General features: G+C 43.6%; 2 protein-coding genes across 2 annotated transcripts in view; one reads left to right on the forward strand and one right to left on the reverse strand.

The window, feature by feature from the left end:
* Positions 1-18,056, reverse strand: part of MTHFD1L (methylenetetrahydrofolate dehydrogenase (NADP+ dependent) 1 like) — a 207,573-nt gene that overhangs the window by 2,183 nt on the left and 187,334 nt on the right. The window contains exon 21 of the mRNA XM_017539199.2: positions 6,363-6,483. Coding sequence (XP_017394688.1) covers positions 6,394-6,483 — 90 coding nt within the window. The 3' untranslated portion in view covers positions 6,363-6,393. The remainder of the gene's footprint in view (positions 1-6,362; positions 6,484-18,056) is intronic.
* LOC119472777 (40S ribosomal protein S25-like) overlaps positions 7,645-18,056 on the forward strand; it is a 15,391-nt gene continuing 4,979 nt past the window's right edge. Inside the window, exon 1 of the mRNA XM_037742268.1 lies at positions 7,645-7,781. Coding sequence (XP_037598196.1) covers positions 7,645-7,781 — 137 coding nt within the window. The remainder of the gene's footprint in view (positions 7,782-18,056) is intronic.

The raw sequence follows: 18,056 nt of genomic DNA on the forward strand, positions 1-18,056 counted from the left end.
TTTTTTTTTGAGATAGAGTCTTGCTCTATTACCCAGGCTGGAGTGCAGTGGCATGATCTCAGCTCACTGCAAACTCCGCCTCCCGGGTTCAAGTGATTCTCGGGCTTTGGCCTCCCAAGTAGCTGGGATTATAGGCACTTGCCACCACGCCTGGCTATTTTTTGTATTTTTAGTGGGGACGGGGTTTCACCATGCTGGCCAGGCTGGTTTTGAACTCCTGAACTCAGGTGATCCTCCCACCTTGGCCTCCCAAAGTGCTGGGATTACAGATGTGAGCCACTGTGCCTGGCCTGTGGTCCCACATTTTGAAGAAAATGGAAGGATTGGCAAAGTATGGAAAGTCTCATTACAGATGAAAACAATCAGGGATGCAATAGCTAAGGTAAGAATGTAAAAACAAAACAAATCTTGTTTAGTGCTTATGCATTCAAATAAGCAATTTCAGAACTTAGGGGGAAAATATTTTGGAAGATACAATATACAAAACATTTTATTTTGGTATTGGAATAAGAAATCAAAATATGTTCAGAAAAAGATTATTTGAAGGGGAATTAAGAATTTCATAATTGTAACCTAAGCTTTAAAACATTCCATTTTAGTTAGATAGGAGATTTAATTTAGCAACATAGGAGAGGTTTAATTATCACTATCTTTTAGATGTCAATGAGGATTATTTAAATATAATAGCTTGAGCCTCCATCCTGCTTGGCCCCTGCCTGGAAGCGGAAAGGAAGTGGGCACTCCTTGGCTGGCTCAGGGTGATGAGTCCTTGGAACACAAGGGTGATGAGCAATTTTTGAGTTGCTCTGTGAAAAGATAAAGTTTCAAGACTGAAACCAAAAAGCTCAGATGCTCTCCCAGGGCCCTTTGTAACCCTGTGGTTTGTGACTTGGCACTGAATAAATCACATTCTTAGAAGGGCTGGCATGCAGCAATGCTACTCAAGATTAATTTACGGTTATTAAATATCATTGAAAATTTCTGCCCTTTTTTCCCCTTATATTGATATGTTATATATATTTTTGAGACCAAGTCTTTCTCTGCCACCCAGGCTGGCATGATCTCGGCTCACTGCAGCCTCTGCCTCCCAGTTCAAGCAATTCTCCTGCCTCAGCCTCCTGAGTGGCTGGGATTACAGGTGCACAACACCATGCCTGGCTAATTTTTGCGTTTTTGGTAGAGATGGGGTTTTGCCATGTTCCCCAGGTTGGTCTTGAACTCCCAGGTTCAAGTGATCCATTCACTTCGGCCTCCCAAAGTGCTGGGATTACAGCATGAGCCACTGCACCCAGCCTAAAATTTTATATTCTTATGGGGTAAATGTGAGTATTTATTACATGCATAGAATGTGTAGTGATCAAATCAGGGTATCTGGGGTGTCCATTATCTTAAGTATTTATCATTACTGTATATTGGTATCATTTCAAGTCCTCTCTTCCTATTACTTTGAAATATACAAAATATTGTTGCTGAGTATAGTCATCCTAGTCTGCTATCAAACATTAGAGCTTATTTCTTCTCACTGTATGTTTGTACCCATTACCAACCTCCCTTCATATCCTCCTCCCAGCCACCCATCCTTCCCAGCCTCTGGTGTCTACCATTTATTCTGTCTATGAGGCTAAGTTCTTTAGCTTCCACAATGAGAGTGATAATACCCAGTATTTGTCTTTCTGTGCCCAGCTTATTTCACATAACATAATAACCCCTATTTCCATCCATGCTGCTGTAAATGACATTATTTCATTCTTTTTAATGGGTAAATAGTATTCCACTATCTATACACACCACATTTTCTTTAGCCACTTTTCTGTTGATGGCTTAAAGTCAATTTAGGAAAGAAACTCATTTCTACCCTAAACTTATTTCTACGTGTATAATTCAAGAAAAAGCAATTCTTTTATAAGGAACAAATATTTATAGCAGGACTGGAGTGAATCTGATTCCATATTCAACATAACTTTGCACAGCAGAATAACGAAGTAAGGGAGTCCCTGAATTCTTCAGGAAATTTGCCAGACTTTCTTGTGTGTTCATTTGAATGACTCTTGCCAAAGCCCGGAAATATGATAAGTTTCAGAATGAGAAAACAGAATGGGGGGAAAAAAATCAAACCCTTAGTTCCAATAATCTTTAAACAAAAAACTGAACAGCTGGATCAATTTCACTGGGACAAACAACTTATTTTAATTAGTTCTATTTAGTGACATTCAAAAGAATGAATCATGCCCTTATTCTAACAATAGTGAAAGCATTACAGAGAGGTCTTGGGGAGAGGCAGCAAGGAGAGCTCAAATTCTGGTGCTGTTTTGGCATATCACGTTCACCTTTGGCTTCACACAGTTTCCTAGGAGTTGAGATAGGCTAGAAAGGTGAGGAAGGGAAGGACAGAGAGTTTCATCAACTAAGCACCATCTTCTTCCTGAGTGGGACGCATCTCCAACACGTTCCTGGAGGAATAATGAGTGTGCTGCTCAGTCCTGGGTATGCCGACCATCCACGGTGTGATCCCCGAGGGAGCAAAGTCAGCAAACCAGACATTTCCTTTCAGATGCCCACGTTTGTCCAAGCTGACTGTCGCCTAAGCTTTAACAGTTTTATTTTATGCGTTTTGAATAGCCACGGACCTCTGATTATTAGTAGACGTGATTCCTGATGGCTATAGTGAGGGGCACAGGAAAGAGACAATGCTTGCTGGCTCATTACTGAGGAACCACTGAGACGGAAGGTTTGCTTTGTAGAGTGGTTTTATTTAGGACACTGGATCTGTTTTTGATTGTTCAAGCAGGGTCAAATGATGGGTTTTGAACCACTGCCCACCAAGCCTAGAACAGTATTTAGCAATTCACAAAGAAGAAAGAGGCGTTGGATCTCGGGGTGGAGTGGGCAGGGGGTGGAAATGCCATTCCATTAGAGAATTAGGAAAGAGCTAGCTCTACTCTCCCTGGACTAAAACGAATTATGACAACGTCATAGCTTTTAATACCCAAATAATTATCTTTACTTATTATTAATTACCCTATTATCCTCAAATACCTGTCTGTTCAAATAGCTGGTATCATCTTTCAGAATCGGTCAAAGTTCATTTTGCCTGTGACGGAAATGAAAAGGGCATCCTTTGGCTTGGGGCTTAAAGGTTGGGGTGATACTGAGAGTCAACAGATCTGAGCTGAGTCTTGGCTTTTGTCGTTATTAGCTGTGCCACTTGAGCAGGTTGTCAACCTCTCTGGGCAGAGTTCTTGCAGCTCTGAAACAAAAATACTACCCACCTCCCTGGGGTGATGCCAGCACGACACGTGATGGGGATGGCCATGTGCCAGCTATGAAATGAGGGGCAGTGCCACAGGGTGGCAAGGCAGCTCTGTAGGCCTGCAGACCAGGGCTACCCCTCAGTGACCACAGGGTAGGCTTGGTCCTCTTGAAGCCTTTGTGGCCTTATGGGACAACACTTGCCTCCAGAGGTGCTGTGACCACCCAGGGCAAAATGCTAAGCAAGGTGCCCGATACATTAGAAGTAATTACCATGGGCCCGTGTCCTGCCCTTCAGGCCCCGTATATAAGATCTGGAGGAGGCTGGGCATGGTGGCTCATGCCTGTAATCCCAGCACTTTGGGAGGCCAAAGTGGGCAGATCAGGAGGTCAGGTGTTTGAGACCAGCTTGGCCAACACAGCGAAACCCTGTCTCTACTAAAAATACAAACATTAGCTGGGTATGGTGGCATGTGCCTGTAGTTCCAGCTACTTGGGAGGCTTAGGCAGGAGAATCGCTTGAACCCAGGAGGTGGAGGTTGTGGTGAGTGAGGTTGTGGTAAGCTGAGATTGTGCCACTGCACTACAGCCTGGGCAACAGAGTGGGACTCCATATCAAAAAAAAAAAAAAAAAAAAAAAAAAAAAAGAAAAGAAAAAAAAAAGATCTGGAGGAATTCTTGTTAGGGAGCACAAATACCTCAGGTAATAAAGGATCTAACGGTCTGCATTAATAAATCTAAGGATGTGTCCCTTAGCATTTTCTGAATCTTAACTACAATAATTAAGGTATAATTGTGCTTATATGACCTACTTGGACAGCATGTGAAAACCGAACAGAAAGCTGGAAAAATACTGTCCAAGAGAGATGGGAGAATTGAACACACTTATTCTGGAGAAAAATGACAAATGGCAGAAATGTATCATAATAGGTTCCTGACATGAAAAGAGAGATTAGTTGGGACAGGGTTCAGTGTTCAGTTTAAGAGGAATGATATTGCTATTTCCCCACGGTCTCACTGGGAAATCCAAGACATTTGCAACACACAAGCTCAAACCAAAAGAGGAAACAACATTTTATCAATGCTTGAGCTTATAAATTTGTTAAATTAGTCTCCCTTCATTTTCTAGAGTTTTCTTTTTACAGAAATGACAAAGATCAAAGATGCAGTATCGCTCAGACTTAACATAGCTTCTGCTCCTCAACAAAAAACACATACAACCACCACGCAAACATCCACAACCCGAAACAAACAATTTCACACCTTGTTTCAATGCAATTTCATTTCTGGGTCCCTTATCTTTCTTATCATAGCCTAGATCTTTAGTGTTTTAACAACAAAGGTCTAACAAAAAAACTTGGCCTGACGTGGTAGCTCACGCCTGTAATCCCAGCACTTGTGAGGCAGAGGTGGGCGGATCACTTGACTCACTTTACATCAGGAGTTTGAGACCAGCCTGGCCAACATGGTGAAACCTCATCTCTATTAAAATACAAAAATTAGTGGGGCACCATGGCACACACCTGGAATCCCAGCTACTCAGGAGGATGAGGCAAGAGAATCACTTGCACCTGGGAAGTGGAGGTTGCAGTGAGATGAGATCACTGCATTCCAGCCTGGAGACAGAGCAAGACTCTGTCTCAAAACAAAAACAAAACAAACAAACAAACAACAACAACAACAAACTCAAGTGGATTACTAGTAGTGAAACAAATGCAAATGAGAATCCCGGATGTCTGGCTTATAGCCATAACAAGAGGTAGTTGGAAAGGAGGGTTTTTAGGTCACGGAAGCTCATCTGCAAATGCCCAGAATACGCTGGCAAGAGGGAGAGGTTCTGGGCTCAGGAGCAGGAGTCAGTGGGGAGAAGGAGGTGGGGTGCTTGCAGAGAAGGAATGTGTCTTCAGAACATGGTGAGGACATGTTAGATCCCTGGGGTAGGAGAAGCAGCCCTGAGCCTTTCAAACTTCTGATCAGGAGCTGTCCCCCAGGGAAGAGGGTTAGGAATGTCATCTCTGGCAGAAGCCAGCAGGTGCGGCTGCAGTGCTGTGGCGTGGGCATAAATAAGACCGAGAATCCCCAGGTCTGGGCTGCCTAAGACAGCTCAAAGTCAAAGCCCAACCCAAAACTGCAGATCCCAAGTCATCCTGTGGCCTGCTTTCTGCTGCTCTGTCCTTCCTGGGACCCACAGAGCCCTCTAGTTAAATGGTCTGTCCCATTGCTATGTGTCTGTCCAGGGACATGGGAGCCAAACACACATGTCGTGCCACAGTCGAGTGTTCTGGGTTGAACTGTGTCTCCTAAAAGAGATGCTGGAGACCTAACCCTGAGCGCCTGTGACAATGATCTTACTTAGAAGGAGGTTCTTTGCAGAGTAATCAAGTTAAGACGAGGTTCTTAGGGTGGGCTCTAAGCCAAGATGACTGGGGTCCTTCTAAGAGGTGAACACCATGTGAAGACAGAGACAGGGAGAATGTGGTGGGATCACAGAGGCTGAGACGGTGGGAACGCCAAGGAGCGACAGCCACCACCAGATGCTAGGAAGAGGCCAGCAAGGATTCCATGCAGAGTCTCAGGGGGTGCATCCTGGCTGACACCTTGACTTTGACTTCCAGCCTCCAGAACTGTGTCAAATGTTCCATTGTTTTAAGCCACCCAGTTTGTGATACTTTGTGATGGCAGCCCCAGGAAACGAATATACCAAGATTTCTCTTTCACATGATTCTAGCTCTGTACCAAGAGTTACGTGGTAGGAAGTTACTCTTTTAAAATTATAACAGATGCTGGTTTTAATCCTGGAATAGAATAATGAGTTTACAGAGTTCTGTTATAGTCAGAGATGCTCTAAACATATCTATATTCAGGGATGATATAATTTAACTTTCACTGGACGGAGCCCAGGTGCACTAAGGGCTGTGTACTGAGCATCTAACTCGCATCCACAGCCAGGAGTGAACTCCAGTCATGGAAAGTCATTTGGTAGGAATTTGAGTAACCAAGGAAGGAAATGATTGATCACACCACTTCTGTAGTAAGTATCAGAAAAACAAATATGACAAAAAAAGGATTTGAACTAGAAAAAAGGAAGAAAAAGTTGAAGCACATCAACCTACCTGCATCGGGTCCTGTGAGAGCCTTGTCCACTTAGAACAAGCCTTTCACTTGTTCTGTTTCGGTATCAAGATCTATGTCATAAAAGCAGGGACGAGTGGGCAGTCCCGGCATGGTGCTCATCTGGGGGAGAAAACCAAGTGTTAAAGATCAGCAAGCGCTATAAAGTGGCCACATGGAACCCTGCACATCTGAGGACGCGAATTCACTCTATCATTCAATACCGCCTCACAGAACTTCAGGTTTTATATGCACATATCTCCTTAAATTTGGCATCTGCTATTTCAATTTTTGTTTAAGGAAATGAAATAGAAAAGGTAAATATCAACTTCCTGAAAATTGAGACCATTTACTTTCCCTGTGGCCCCACAACGCACCGGAACTACAAAGCAGTGACCTTCCAAACCTTTTCTTCTCAATGAAATCTTCACTGAGCCCCAAGAAAGACAAGCCTGTCAGGTTGAAGGGGGCAGCCGGTGTGGGCAGGGTGAATAATGGCCTCCTTCTCACCCTCAAGGCACAGTTTTGTAAAACCTACAGCTCCTGGCACACAGCTGGAAAACTGCTGTTCAGGTGCCAGTCATCAGCCCGGTCTCCATCAGTAACAGTAACTGACACGGACTTGAGAACGTGCTTTGTGATGGGTGCTGCGCTAGGTGCTTCCCTCATTGTATTCTCTCCATGATGCAGGAGGTAGGAACTTTTATTATTTCTATTTTACAAGAGAAGAAACTGAGGTTTGGAGAGGCAAAATCACTTGTCCCAGGTCATACTAGTAATAAATTGCAAAATCAGAAATTTTGACCCTATACTCTCAAATTACCCATTTCACCACTACCACACCGCCACAGCCACGACCACTACTGCTTTTGTGACACTCGATGGACAGTCTAAGGGTTTCACGGAAATAATCTCATTGAGTTTCCCAGCACCGTAATGAGGCAGATACTAATTTTAGCCTTACTTTACAGATGAGGACAGAGGACATTGAGGCATGAAGCTGTGAGCTCTAGGACACATGGCTAGTTAGTGGCGGGGACAAGATGAAAGCTGGTTCTTCACTGCTTTGCCACGTCTAGATGAAAGGTCTTCAAAGCGCACACTCTGCCCTCCTACATCAGAAGCCCCTTGTGTGCTGCGGCTTCCGACGCTGGTCCCTTTGACTGATCCCCAGGCCCTCAAACACTGCTCCAGGGTCTAGATTCTGGGGCCCCTGGATGAACCATTCCTTTTCCATTTCAGCACTTCCTACTGTGCTTTAATAGTGAGTGTTTCATACAAACGATGCCCGTGGAGCAATGCTGCAGCTGTCGTCTGGAGGAGACACTTGGGTTCTGCCGTGCCTGCTCTCCCAAGGGCTCAGGCCATGGTGCAGAACCTCCACATGCCCTGGCCGAGAACGCCTTGCATGAGATGAAGCTGTGAGGTGCTCACACCTGATGACAACCAGGGTTTGCTGGCTTCTTTCCCCATGGCAAAAAGTTCGCAGGGAGGCCGGGTGCAGTAGCTCACGGCTGTAATCCCAGTACTATGGGAGGCCGAGGTGGGTGGATCATGAGGTCAAGAGATCGAGACCATCTTGGCCAACATGATGAAACCCTGTCTCTACCAAAAATACAAAAATTAGCTGGGCGTCATGGTGGGCGCCTGGAATCCCAGCTACTCGGGAGGCTGAGGCAGGAGAATTGCTTGAATCTGGGAGGTGGAGGTTGCAGTGAGCCAAGATCACACCACTGCACTCTGGACTGGTGAAAGAGCAAGATTCTGGAGAATAGAACTCAACTCTCACCCTCCACTGCCTTCCCCTCTTCACCAGCCTCTCCTCTCCATGTGGTGTTTAGAGATTCCTGTTACTCAAATGGGGCCTGTGCGCGGGCATTACCTGAGAGCTTGTTAGATACTCAAGAGTTTCAGAGCCCACCCCGGATCTGCTGCATTCGATTCTGCAACTGTAGCAAGTCCCCAGGGGGTTCTGATGCGAACTGCACAACGTGGCCTCAGCGTCCGGTGGCTCTAGCCGCCCTTCCTCACTTCACCCAGCCCGTCGTCACAGGGAAAAGGAGATTGGGGGTGGGGAGAGGGAGAGGAGGAATGGTAAGGGGGCAGGGGAGAGCAAGGCCTGTTTAACCCCTGCAGGTGCAGCAGGTGGGGAGCAAATCTGTGCACCTGCGGGCCTCATCAACATCCCCTTCCCTGCCCACCTGGGCCCACTAAGAGTGGGAGCGGGGAGGCTGGGGGAACGAATAAAACATTGTGATGGATGATGGCTGGCTCCTGTCTTGCTAATTGCACAGGACTGCACTCCGGGTATACAGTGGGCTAAAAAGCCTTTTGCAGCTGCCTGGAATACAGCTGCTATTCATGACACACTGATGGGAAAATCCATTCTGGATTCCAAACAATGAACTACAACCATACTTGGCACAAGACCTGCTTGTAGGTGGGGACTGGCTGTATTTTAAAACTTTAGGTATGAAGAAGGCTCCCATAGCCTCTGAAGTTAAGGTTCCCAGCAGGAGGGTAACGTTTTTCTCGGGTTAATACAGTGGCTGCCTATAATGGAGGACACCCCAGAAAGGAAACCACATTTACTGTTCTATTGCTGGAAACATCAAACACAGGGTCATTGGTGGATACATATTTTTTCCCAGTTGCCTAGGTTATAAGCAGGTAATTTTCCTGCCTAACTGCATTTTGAGATGGCATTTGAAGGCATTTTTTTTTTTTTTAAAGACAGGGTTTCACCACGTTGGTCAGGCTGGTCTTGAACTCCTGACTTCAAGTGATCCTCCCGCCTTGACTTCCAAAGTGCTTGGATTACAGGCATGAGCCACCACGCCTGGCCTGAAGGCATCTTATGGCATTTATAGAAGGCTTTATTTTTTTTTTGAGGCAGAGTCTCACTGTCACTCAGGCTGCAGTGCAGTGGCATGACCTCGGCTCACTGCAACCTCCGCTTCCCAGGTTCAAGCGATTCTCCTGCCTCAGCCTCTGGAATTACAGGCGTGCACCAACATGCCTGGCTAATTTTTTGTATTTTTGGTAGAGACGGGGTTTTACCTTGTTGGCCAGGCTGGTCTCAAACTGCTGACCTCAAGTGATCCACCCGCCTCAGCCTCCCAAAGTGCTGGGATTACAGGTATGAGCCACTGCACCCGGCCACAGAAGATGCCTCTATAATCTGTGTGAATTGGGTTTTCTTGTTTGTAAACATAGTGTGTGTAAACAAGCATGCAGTAAAATATGGTAAACGCATAAAATGCGCAAAACACTGTGATGGATGATGACTGGCTCCTGTCTTGCTAATTGCACGGGGCTGCACTTCAGGTATATAACGGGCTAAGATAGTGCCCATTACATTTGGAAAAGAACAAGCATTTTATAGTTGAGAAAGAAATGAATAATCATATTCAGTCACAGTGATGCTGCCCCATCCCCTACCCCTGAAATGAACTCTCTAGGTCAAAGTCATCTTCCCGGTAAGGATGTCACTGGACTCTACAGTGGCTGCTGCTTCTGAGACTGTAACAGGAGTCACACCAAGGGCAGAATTTAGTATAGATGAGGCAGGGTAAATTTAAATCTCTACTCAAGGTAACAAACCCAAGAAGAACCCTGAAGGTAGTGTATTTGGGCCCATCTAACCAAAGCTACCAATGGAAGATTCTACCGCACATAACACCCTTTACTGCATGCTTCTTTATACGCACTACCTTTACAAGCAAGAAAACCCAATTCTCCACCTTTAACTTTCAGTTGATGAAAGGCCAAGGCAGTGCAGGATTTGTGCAGTTCCTGGAGTTGTATTTGCTAGCTGCAGTGGATCAGAACATGAATCTTCGAGTCACTCTGATTCTGTCACAAAACCAGGATCTAAAACTGACCAGGCTGGGTGCAGTGGCTCATGCCTGTAATCCCAGCATTTTGCGAGGCTGAGGTGGGCATATCACTTGAGGTCAGGAGTTCGAGACCAGCCTGGCCAACATGGCGAAACCCTGTCTCTACTAAAAACACACACACATAAATTAGCTGGGCATGGTAATGAGCACCTGTATTCCTAGCTACTTGGGAGGCTGAGGCAGGAGAATCATTTGAACCCAGGAGGCAGAGATTGTGGTGAGCCGAGATGGCGTTACTGCACTCCAGCCTGGGCAACAGAGCAAGACTCTGTCTTAAAAAAGAATCAAACAAACAAACAAAAACTGGCCAAAATATTAAATGCCAGGAAGTGTGAAATGTCTTTCCTCTGTTTTCAACTTTTCTTTCTTTCAAATGGGACAGAAATGAGTTCAATCAGAAGACTCCCATGACCCCTTGCAGTGATGCAATCATCTCTTTCCAAATGTGCAGTTACTTGAGATAAGCAACAACAGACGAGAAACCACAAAGAGTCTGCAGACCCAAGAGACTCCCTGACCTGTGGAGACACAGCCATCTCCAATAAAACTTCTCCTATTGAGCAAGCATAATATGGAATTATGTTAGCAAGACCTTATGCATTCCCACAAATTTTCTCCCTGTAAAAAAACTGTTATCAAAGGATTGTCACCCCCAGACAAGAGTCAATACAGCACTGCAGGGAACAAGGAGAGCAGACAGCCCTTGGGAGCTGACCTCTGGCCACGCGCCTGGGGTCAGTGGAGATCTATGTTGACTTTATCTGTGTACCCTTTTAAGGAGGCCTCCTGCTTAAAATAACTAAAGAGCCACTAAATTGTACTTACTTGTAATGCTGCATTAATGGATTCTTCTACAAAGGCTGAAATACATGGGCTTTTGCCCTTCATGACCCTAATTTTAACTACAATGAATCTTCTGAAACTTTACCGATTTCGGGTTAACTCCATTTTGAAGAAAGAATGAGTTCTATCAGTAGCCTTTAATGAGCATTAGTTAAAAACCAGTACAGAGAGAATAATCATATATTTAAAATTAGTCATTAAGAAATAAAGGAATATCCCTTGTATAAGTAGACAAATTATTAAAGATTCTGTTTCATAAAGTGATAGAATCATAATTTCTAACCATAATTTTCTTAACCAAAATACCATTGTACTGAGTTTTGTTTTGTTTCTAAAATAATTTATTTTCTAATTTCTCCTGAAATCTATCTTTTCTAATAACAACAGAAAATCATCTAATTTTATTTTGGTTCAGAAAAAGAGCAGCATTTTTACACATTTCTGTTTTGTTCCTACAATCCATGATCTGAAGCAGAAAACAGTCCTTCCACACATTTCTTTCCTCCTCTAATGAATGGCTGATATACATCATGTTGTTTCAAAAATTTAAAAATAACTGAAAAGATTATACTGGTTAACTACATCACAACTTTATTTATTTTTTTATTTTTGAGACAGCCTCTGGCTCTGTTGCCCAGGCTGGAGTGCAGCGGCACAATATCAGCTGACTGCACCTTCCATCTCCTGGGTTCAAGCGATTCTCCTGGCCATTATATCAAATTGTCATATTGATAATTATACAAACGTAACTCTAAGATGATGCATGAGGATAAATGGCCCAGTATCAATGTCAAGTGATCAAGGAGAAAGGAGGGAGGGAAGGAGAGAGAGAGGGAGATGGAGAGAGAAAGGGAGAGGGACAGGAAGGGTGGGAGAGAGAGAGAAAGAGAGAGAGAGGGAGAGACACTGTATAATGAAAATAGATCTTGCTGCTACAGTTGGAATTTCTGTTTGCTTGGCTGAGTAGAGATGGAATGGCCTGGGATTTCTTTGGGGTAGTTGGGAACCTGCACCGTGGTGACTGCATTCCTGGTCTGCAGGGATACTCTGTCTGGGGCTTGATGGTGTGTGCTCTTAGAGTATACTTCTCTCTCGTGGTGGCTGATCAACATTACAGCATGGACTCTGTTGAGTGCCTGTTACTGTACAAAAGCACTGAAACAGTGAAGTTCATTCAACTCAGAAACCTTTGCTAAGAGCTTACTGCGAGGACACCCAGGTGACCAGGACCTGGTCCCTGCTTGTAGAGGGACAGACCACATAAAGCAGACCCTTGGGACACTCAGGTCAAAGTCATTCTTTACTTTTCAGTTTAAAATATAATGTTTTTTGTTTGTTTATTTGTTTGTTTTTGAGATGGAGTCTTGCTCTGTTGCCCAGGCTGGAGTGCAGTGGCACCATCTCAGCTCACTGCAACCTCCACCTTCTGGCCTCAAGCGACTCCAGCCTCAGCCTCCCAAGTAGCTGCGATTACAGGCACCCGTCACTACGGCTGGCTAATTTTTGTATTTTTAGTAGAGACAGGGCTTTGCCATGTTGGCCAGGGTGGTCTTGATCTCCTGACCTCAAGGGATCCACCCACCCTGGCCTCCCAAAGTTCTGGGATTACAGGCATGAGCCAACGCGCCTGGCCCAAAAATGTTTTCCTTTCTTTAGTTTTTACATCAAGAGAACGAACAGAATATATTCCTAACTTACGACTTTCTAAGACGGAAGTCATGTTCAATTACTATAAAAATTACCACACCATGCTTGCATATTGTGACAGTACTACAGCTCAAACTATGCCAATTATTCCAGTGGCCTCGAACGACTGAACAAGTACAATTATTTCTCTTCTTCTGTAAAGAAGATTATACATTTTTTTTAGTGGTAGAAAGCCTATCCCTGGCTACATTTCGATTTGTTTTTAAAATTTTACTTAAAATATTTTCAAAATAGAAGAAAAAAGTCTTCTACATTTAATACTGCTTCCAGAGGTTAGCAACCTCTGCAAATAATTTTTATGTAAACTCACAGTTAATTTTTGATTCCTATATAAGCAATGTTCTTACCTAATGTATATTTCTATAGTTATACAGAAATTGGATAGTTCTTTGTGCACAGTTCTGGAGTTTGACTTTTTAGAAAAATTAATATTTAAAATCAGTCATTAGGCCAGGCATAGTGGCCCACACTTGTAATCCTCACACTTTGGGAAGCCAAGGTGGGAGGATCACTTGAGGCCAGGAGTTCAAGACTAGCCTGGGCAATATAGCAAGACCCTGTGTCTACTTAAAAAAAAAAATCAGTAATTAGGGTAATTTCTAAACAAGGAAAGGCACTGGAGAGAGAGATCAAAGAAGAGTTGTGTCACTGAGACATTCTTTTTGTAAAGTCAATAAGCCTGCTTCTTGAAAAATGAGAGATTAAGGAAGTTCTTTCAGAGGGAAAGAAAAATCAATGTGAAGCAGGAGGCCAGATAGAGACAAAAGAAAATCAGAAGTTCTGCAACTTTCTTGCAGTGCTTTGAGCATAAGTGAAAGAAATCAGATACCACAAAGGACTAACAGTTAAGTAAGTGAAAAGACTCGGATGCATTTGAGAAGTCTGTTCCCCAGGTAAAGACTGCTTTCCCTATATTTGTGCTAAGGACATCAGCTCCTTAGTTGCCCTCACCTGTGGTTACCACGTTACTCCTGACCACTGACTGTTGATCAGCTAGTTGGTTTCTCAGTCACTTACCTGCTTTGTTTTCTATTAATTACCAAAAGATACATAAAGAAGTCCCACCCTCCAGGTATTAAATTACTTCCATTTCATTTTTCATATTTTCAGACAACACCCTGCTCCTGTGCTTGGAAGACAGGCGTGCCAGGCTTGGCAGAGTCCTGCAGCCCAAGCCGTCTCTCTCCACGGTCCTCGGGGTGTTGGTGTCATTCTCAGGCTTGCTGCCTCCTGTGAGCAGTTCCAGGCCAAATACCCACATCCCATGAGATCCAGTGCAAGCAAGAATGTCTTCTTTGGTAGCACCTTCTCCTTTTGTCTTGGTTCTTTTATTTATATTTTCAAAGTAATAAATTGGTGCCCTGGCAACTCCAACAACGACACTTCTGATGGAGGCATTTACCATGCAGAAAATGTAGCTATAGATGTAGCCAGGCTCCAGGAAGGCTTCTCAAGAAGTGACTGTCCTGTATTTTGGGACCTCGTTTATAACTTGTGTTGTTAAGCTTTTTTTTTTTTTTTTTTTTTTTTTTTTTTTTTTTTTTTTTTTTTTTTTTTTTTTTTTTTTTTTTTTTTTTCTTTTTTTTTTTTTTTTGAGACAGAGTCTTGCTCTGTCACCCAGGCTTCAGTGCAGTGACTCGATCTCCTTCCCTAGATGGAGTGCATCTTGCTCGGTGAGTTACTTCACTGAGACTTTGTTCTTTATTTTGTTTTTCGATTGTGACTGTCAAAGGTCAGCCCTGGTTATTTATCTATAACTACAGCATGAGCATAACAATATATTATGAGTCTATTTCAAAAGTCAAATGAGATGAAGAACCCTAGTTTAGTGTTTCATACACAATACTCACTGTTGTTATTTTATTACAGAACTGATAATTGCTTGGATGAAAGGAGAGCTGTAAGTTACTTAAGATAGAACAGGAAAGGATAGTTTCAACAACAACAACAAATCTTCTATATCTAATTACTTATTTTTTATGGGAAAAAAAGGTTTCATTCGTATTATGAGATTGTTCCCTAATTTTTCTGGCTCTACAATTTCACAAGTCATGCTTTCTGTAGTTCTTATTTATGGCAATCAAATATTAAGCTAAACCAAGAGCCAAGACCTAAAGTATTTAAATGAATACGGGTAACTTGCTTGAGGTCAGATAAGGCTATAAGAGAGAAAGCTTCAGAAGTAAGACTATAAACTCAAAACAGTGTGATCCTAAATGGCCCTTCAGTCTCTAGGAGATGAAAGACTACAACTCTGTGCAGGCCAAAGAAGATGCTGTGAAGAGCAGAGCACAAGTTCCATTCATCAGCCGTTTGACTGACAGGTAGCACACCATGAGAATCTCCATGAGGTTTGGTAAAACTGATCAATTTAATAATATATTTCATTGTTTTGAAACTCAATATTACATAATTAAATTCCGGTTTCTGAGCAGCTCATCCTCTGAAAATTACCTGTGATGTTGTGGGTTCAGTTTTATGCCAAGGTTCTACTGGCAATGAAACATTATTCTGTAGTTCCTTTAAGGAGAGAGAAGCTGGAGGAGATGGGAAGAGGAGGAAGCAGGAAGGAAGGGCTGGGGAGGAGGGACAGTGCTTTCACTTAGCCGATCTGGTCTTTCTCTTCAAGGAGCTTGTTATCAAAGACACAGCTGCCCAGATCTTGCTGTGGCATGTCATTTAGCATTTCCCTTTGGCTTTCACTCCTGCCTCCCCGTAACTAGCCCCTTGCCCCTCCTGACCCTGACAAAACTCCTCCCCAGAGATAATAAGCTGTGCAGTAGGAAAACATAAGACAGGGAAATTATTATTATTTTTGAGACAGTCTGTTTCTGTCACCCAGGCTGGGGTGCAGTGGCACAATCTCAGCTCACTGCAACCTCCACCTCCCAGGTTCAAGCAATTCTGCCTCAGCCTCCCAAGTAGCTGTGATTACCGGCGTGTCCCACCACGCCTGGTTAAATTTTTTTTTTTTTTTTTTTGGCATTTTTACTAGAGACAGTGTTTCCCCATGTTGGTCGGGCTGGTCTCAAACTCCTGACCTCAAGTGATCTGCCCGCCTTGGCTTCCCAAAGTGCTGGGATTACAGGCATGAGCCACCGTGCCCAGCTCAAGTCAGGGAAATTACATTCATCATTTAAATTTCTCCTTTATGCTTCTCTTAGGACAGTGGCAAAGGAATAGGTTGGAGAAGGGGGAGTCACCTCATCAGTGCTCATCACTATCCTGAAACTCGGCTGGCCAAGGCTGGCTGAACTAGAAAAGAAAATTAACTATATTAAATACCAGCGGCCTACATTGTTGTGTAATGTTTCTTAGGTGATCCAGTCCAAATACCAGTGGAATGCTCAGGACTTCAGACTGGGTCTAGAAGTGGCTACTGAACAAAATGCTTAGTGGGCTCTTTCTTTACCACAATCCTGGGGATTCCCTTCACTCTGCATTGCGGTCATCTCCATTCCTGGAACCATACTGTGGTGGCGACTCCCAGGGAGTTCCTGCCCCGAGAGCAGGTGACACCTATGACTTGCTTCGAACCAGCAGAATATGGCACAAGTGATGGGACATTACTCCATCTTAGCAGATTCAAGAGAAAAACTCCCCCTTGCTGGCCTTCAAGAAATAATCTGCCGTGTTGTGAGTAGACTAAGGAGAAGGTCATAGCGAAACCCACATGGCCTGTGACCTCTAGCTGACAGCCAGCAAAAGCTGCGCCCTCGGTCCTATAACTCCAGGGAACAGAATTCTGCCAAATAGCTTTGGTGGGGACCCCAGGCCTCAGAATAGACAATTTCTGCAGTCCAAAGCAGAGAACCCGGCTAAGCTGACCCAGAGAATCGGAAGATAATAAATGAGAGTTGTTTTAAGCCACTAAATGTATGCTCATTTGTTATGCAGCAGATAAAAGAGACAGGTAACATTCTTCCATGGTTTACTTGCTCATTTCCTTCCTACCTCATCCTCCCGAGTGAGTAACGAGGACTACAGGCCACCACACCTAGCTAACTCTTTTTGTAGACACAAGGTCTCCGTATGTTGCGTAGGCTGGGCTCAAGCAATCCTCCTGCCTCTGCTTGCTCATTTGGGTGAAATACTCCTCTAATAGCTTCTTGAGAAAAAGGGTGCTGGGAGATTTTTCTGGAATATTTGGCTTTGTCATTATTCTTATCACACTTCATGAATGGTTTAGCTGGGTATATTATTTTGCTTGAATTTTGAACATACTGCTCCATTGTAATCTAGCCTCCAGTATTACTGTTTCATTTTTGCTTTTTGATAACCTTCACTTATCTTTTTCCTTTTGAGAGATAGTTTCACTCTACTGCCGAGGCTGGAGTGCACTCTCATGATCTTGGCTTACTGCAACCTCCAGCTCCCAGGTTTAAGTGATTCTCATGCCTCAGCCTCCTGAGTAGCTGGGATTACAGATGCGTGCCACCAGCCCAGCTAATTTTTGTATTTTTAGCAGAGATGGGGTTTCACCAGTTTGACCAGGCTAGTCTTGACCTCCTGACCTCAGGTGATCCACAAGCCTAAGCCACTTAATACTAAGCCCAGTATTACTGTTGAGAAGTCTGATGCCATTTGGGTTTCAGATTATTTGCATTTTTTTTTCCTCTGGAAGCTTTTGGCATCCTCTTTATGACTCTATGATCCTTTTTACTATTATGATGAAGTGCGTTGGTGTGAGTCTATACATTCATTTTGCTAACCCTTTGATCTGGGAGTCCTCCAGTTCTGGGAGAGAAAATTTTGGGTAGTAGGCTGATGATTATTTCTATGATAATTTCTTCCCTTCTGGTTTCTTCTGTCTTATTGGAATTCCCATTATTTAGGTGTTAGGTCTTCTGGACAGACCCTCTAACCTTTGAAACTTCTTCCTCTTGTTTTTCTACTTTTCACAACCTTATTTTGGATAAAATTATATTATTTAAAACTTCTGTTGAGGCAAATGGCATACAATAAACTGTACATGTCAAAGTGTAACGCTTAATGTATGTTAGTACAAAAAAAAAGCTGCTATGAACATTCACGCACGGATCTTTATATAGACATATACTGCATTTCTCTTGGGTAAATATTCAGAAATAGAATGTCTTGATCATAGGGCAGGTGCACGTCTAACTTTTTAAGAAACGACCCCAAATTGTTTTCCAAGGGCATCGTACTGTCACACATTCCTACCAGCAGCGTATGAGGCTTCCAAATGTTCCACATCCTTTCCAACATTTGGTATGGTCAGTTTTT

This window comes from Cebus imitator, unplaced genomic scaffold (assembly GCF_001604975.1).
Source record: "Cebus imitator isolate Cc_AM_T3 unplaced genomic scaffold, Cebus_imitator-1.0 Scaffold6, whole genome shotgun sequence".
NCBI lineage: Eukaryota > Metazoa > Chordata > Mammalia > Primates > Cebidae > Cebus > Cebus imitator.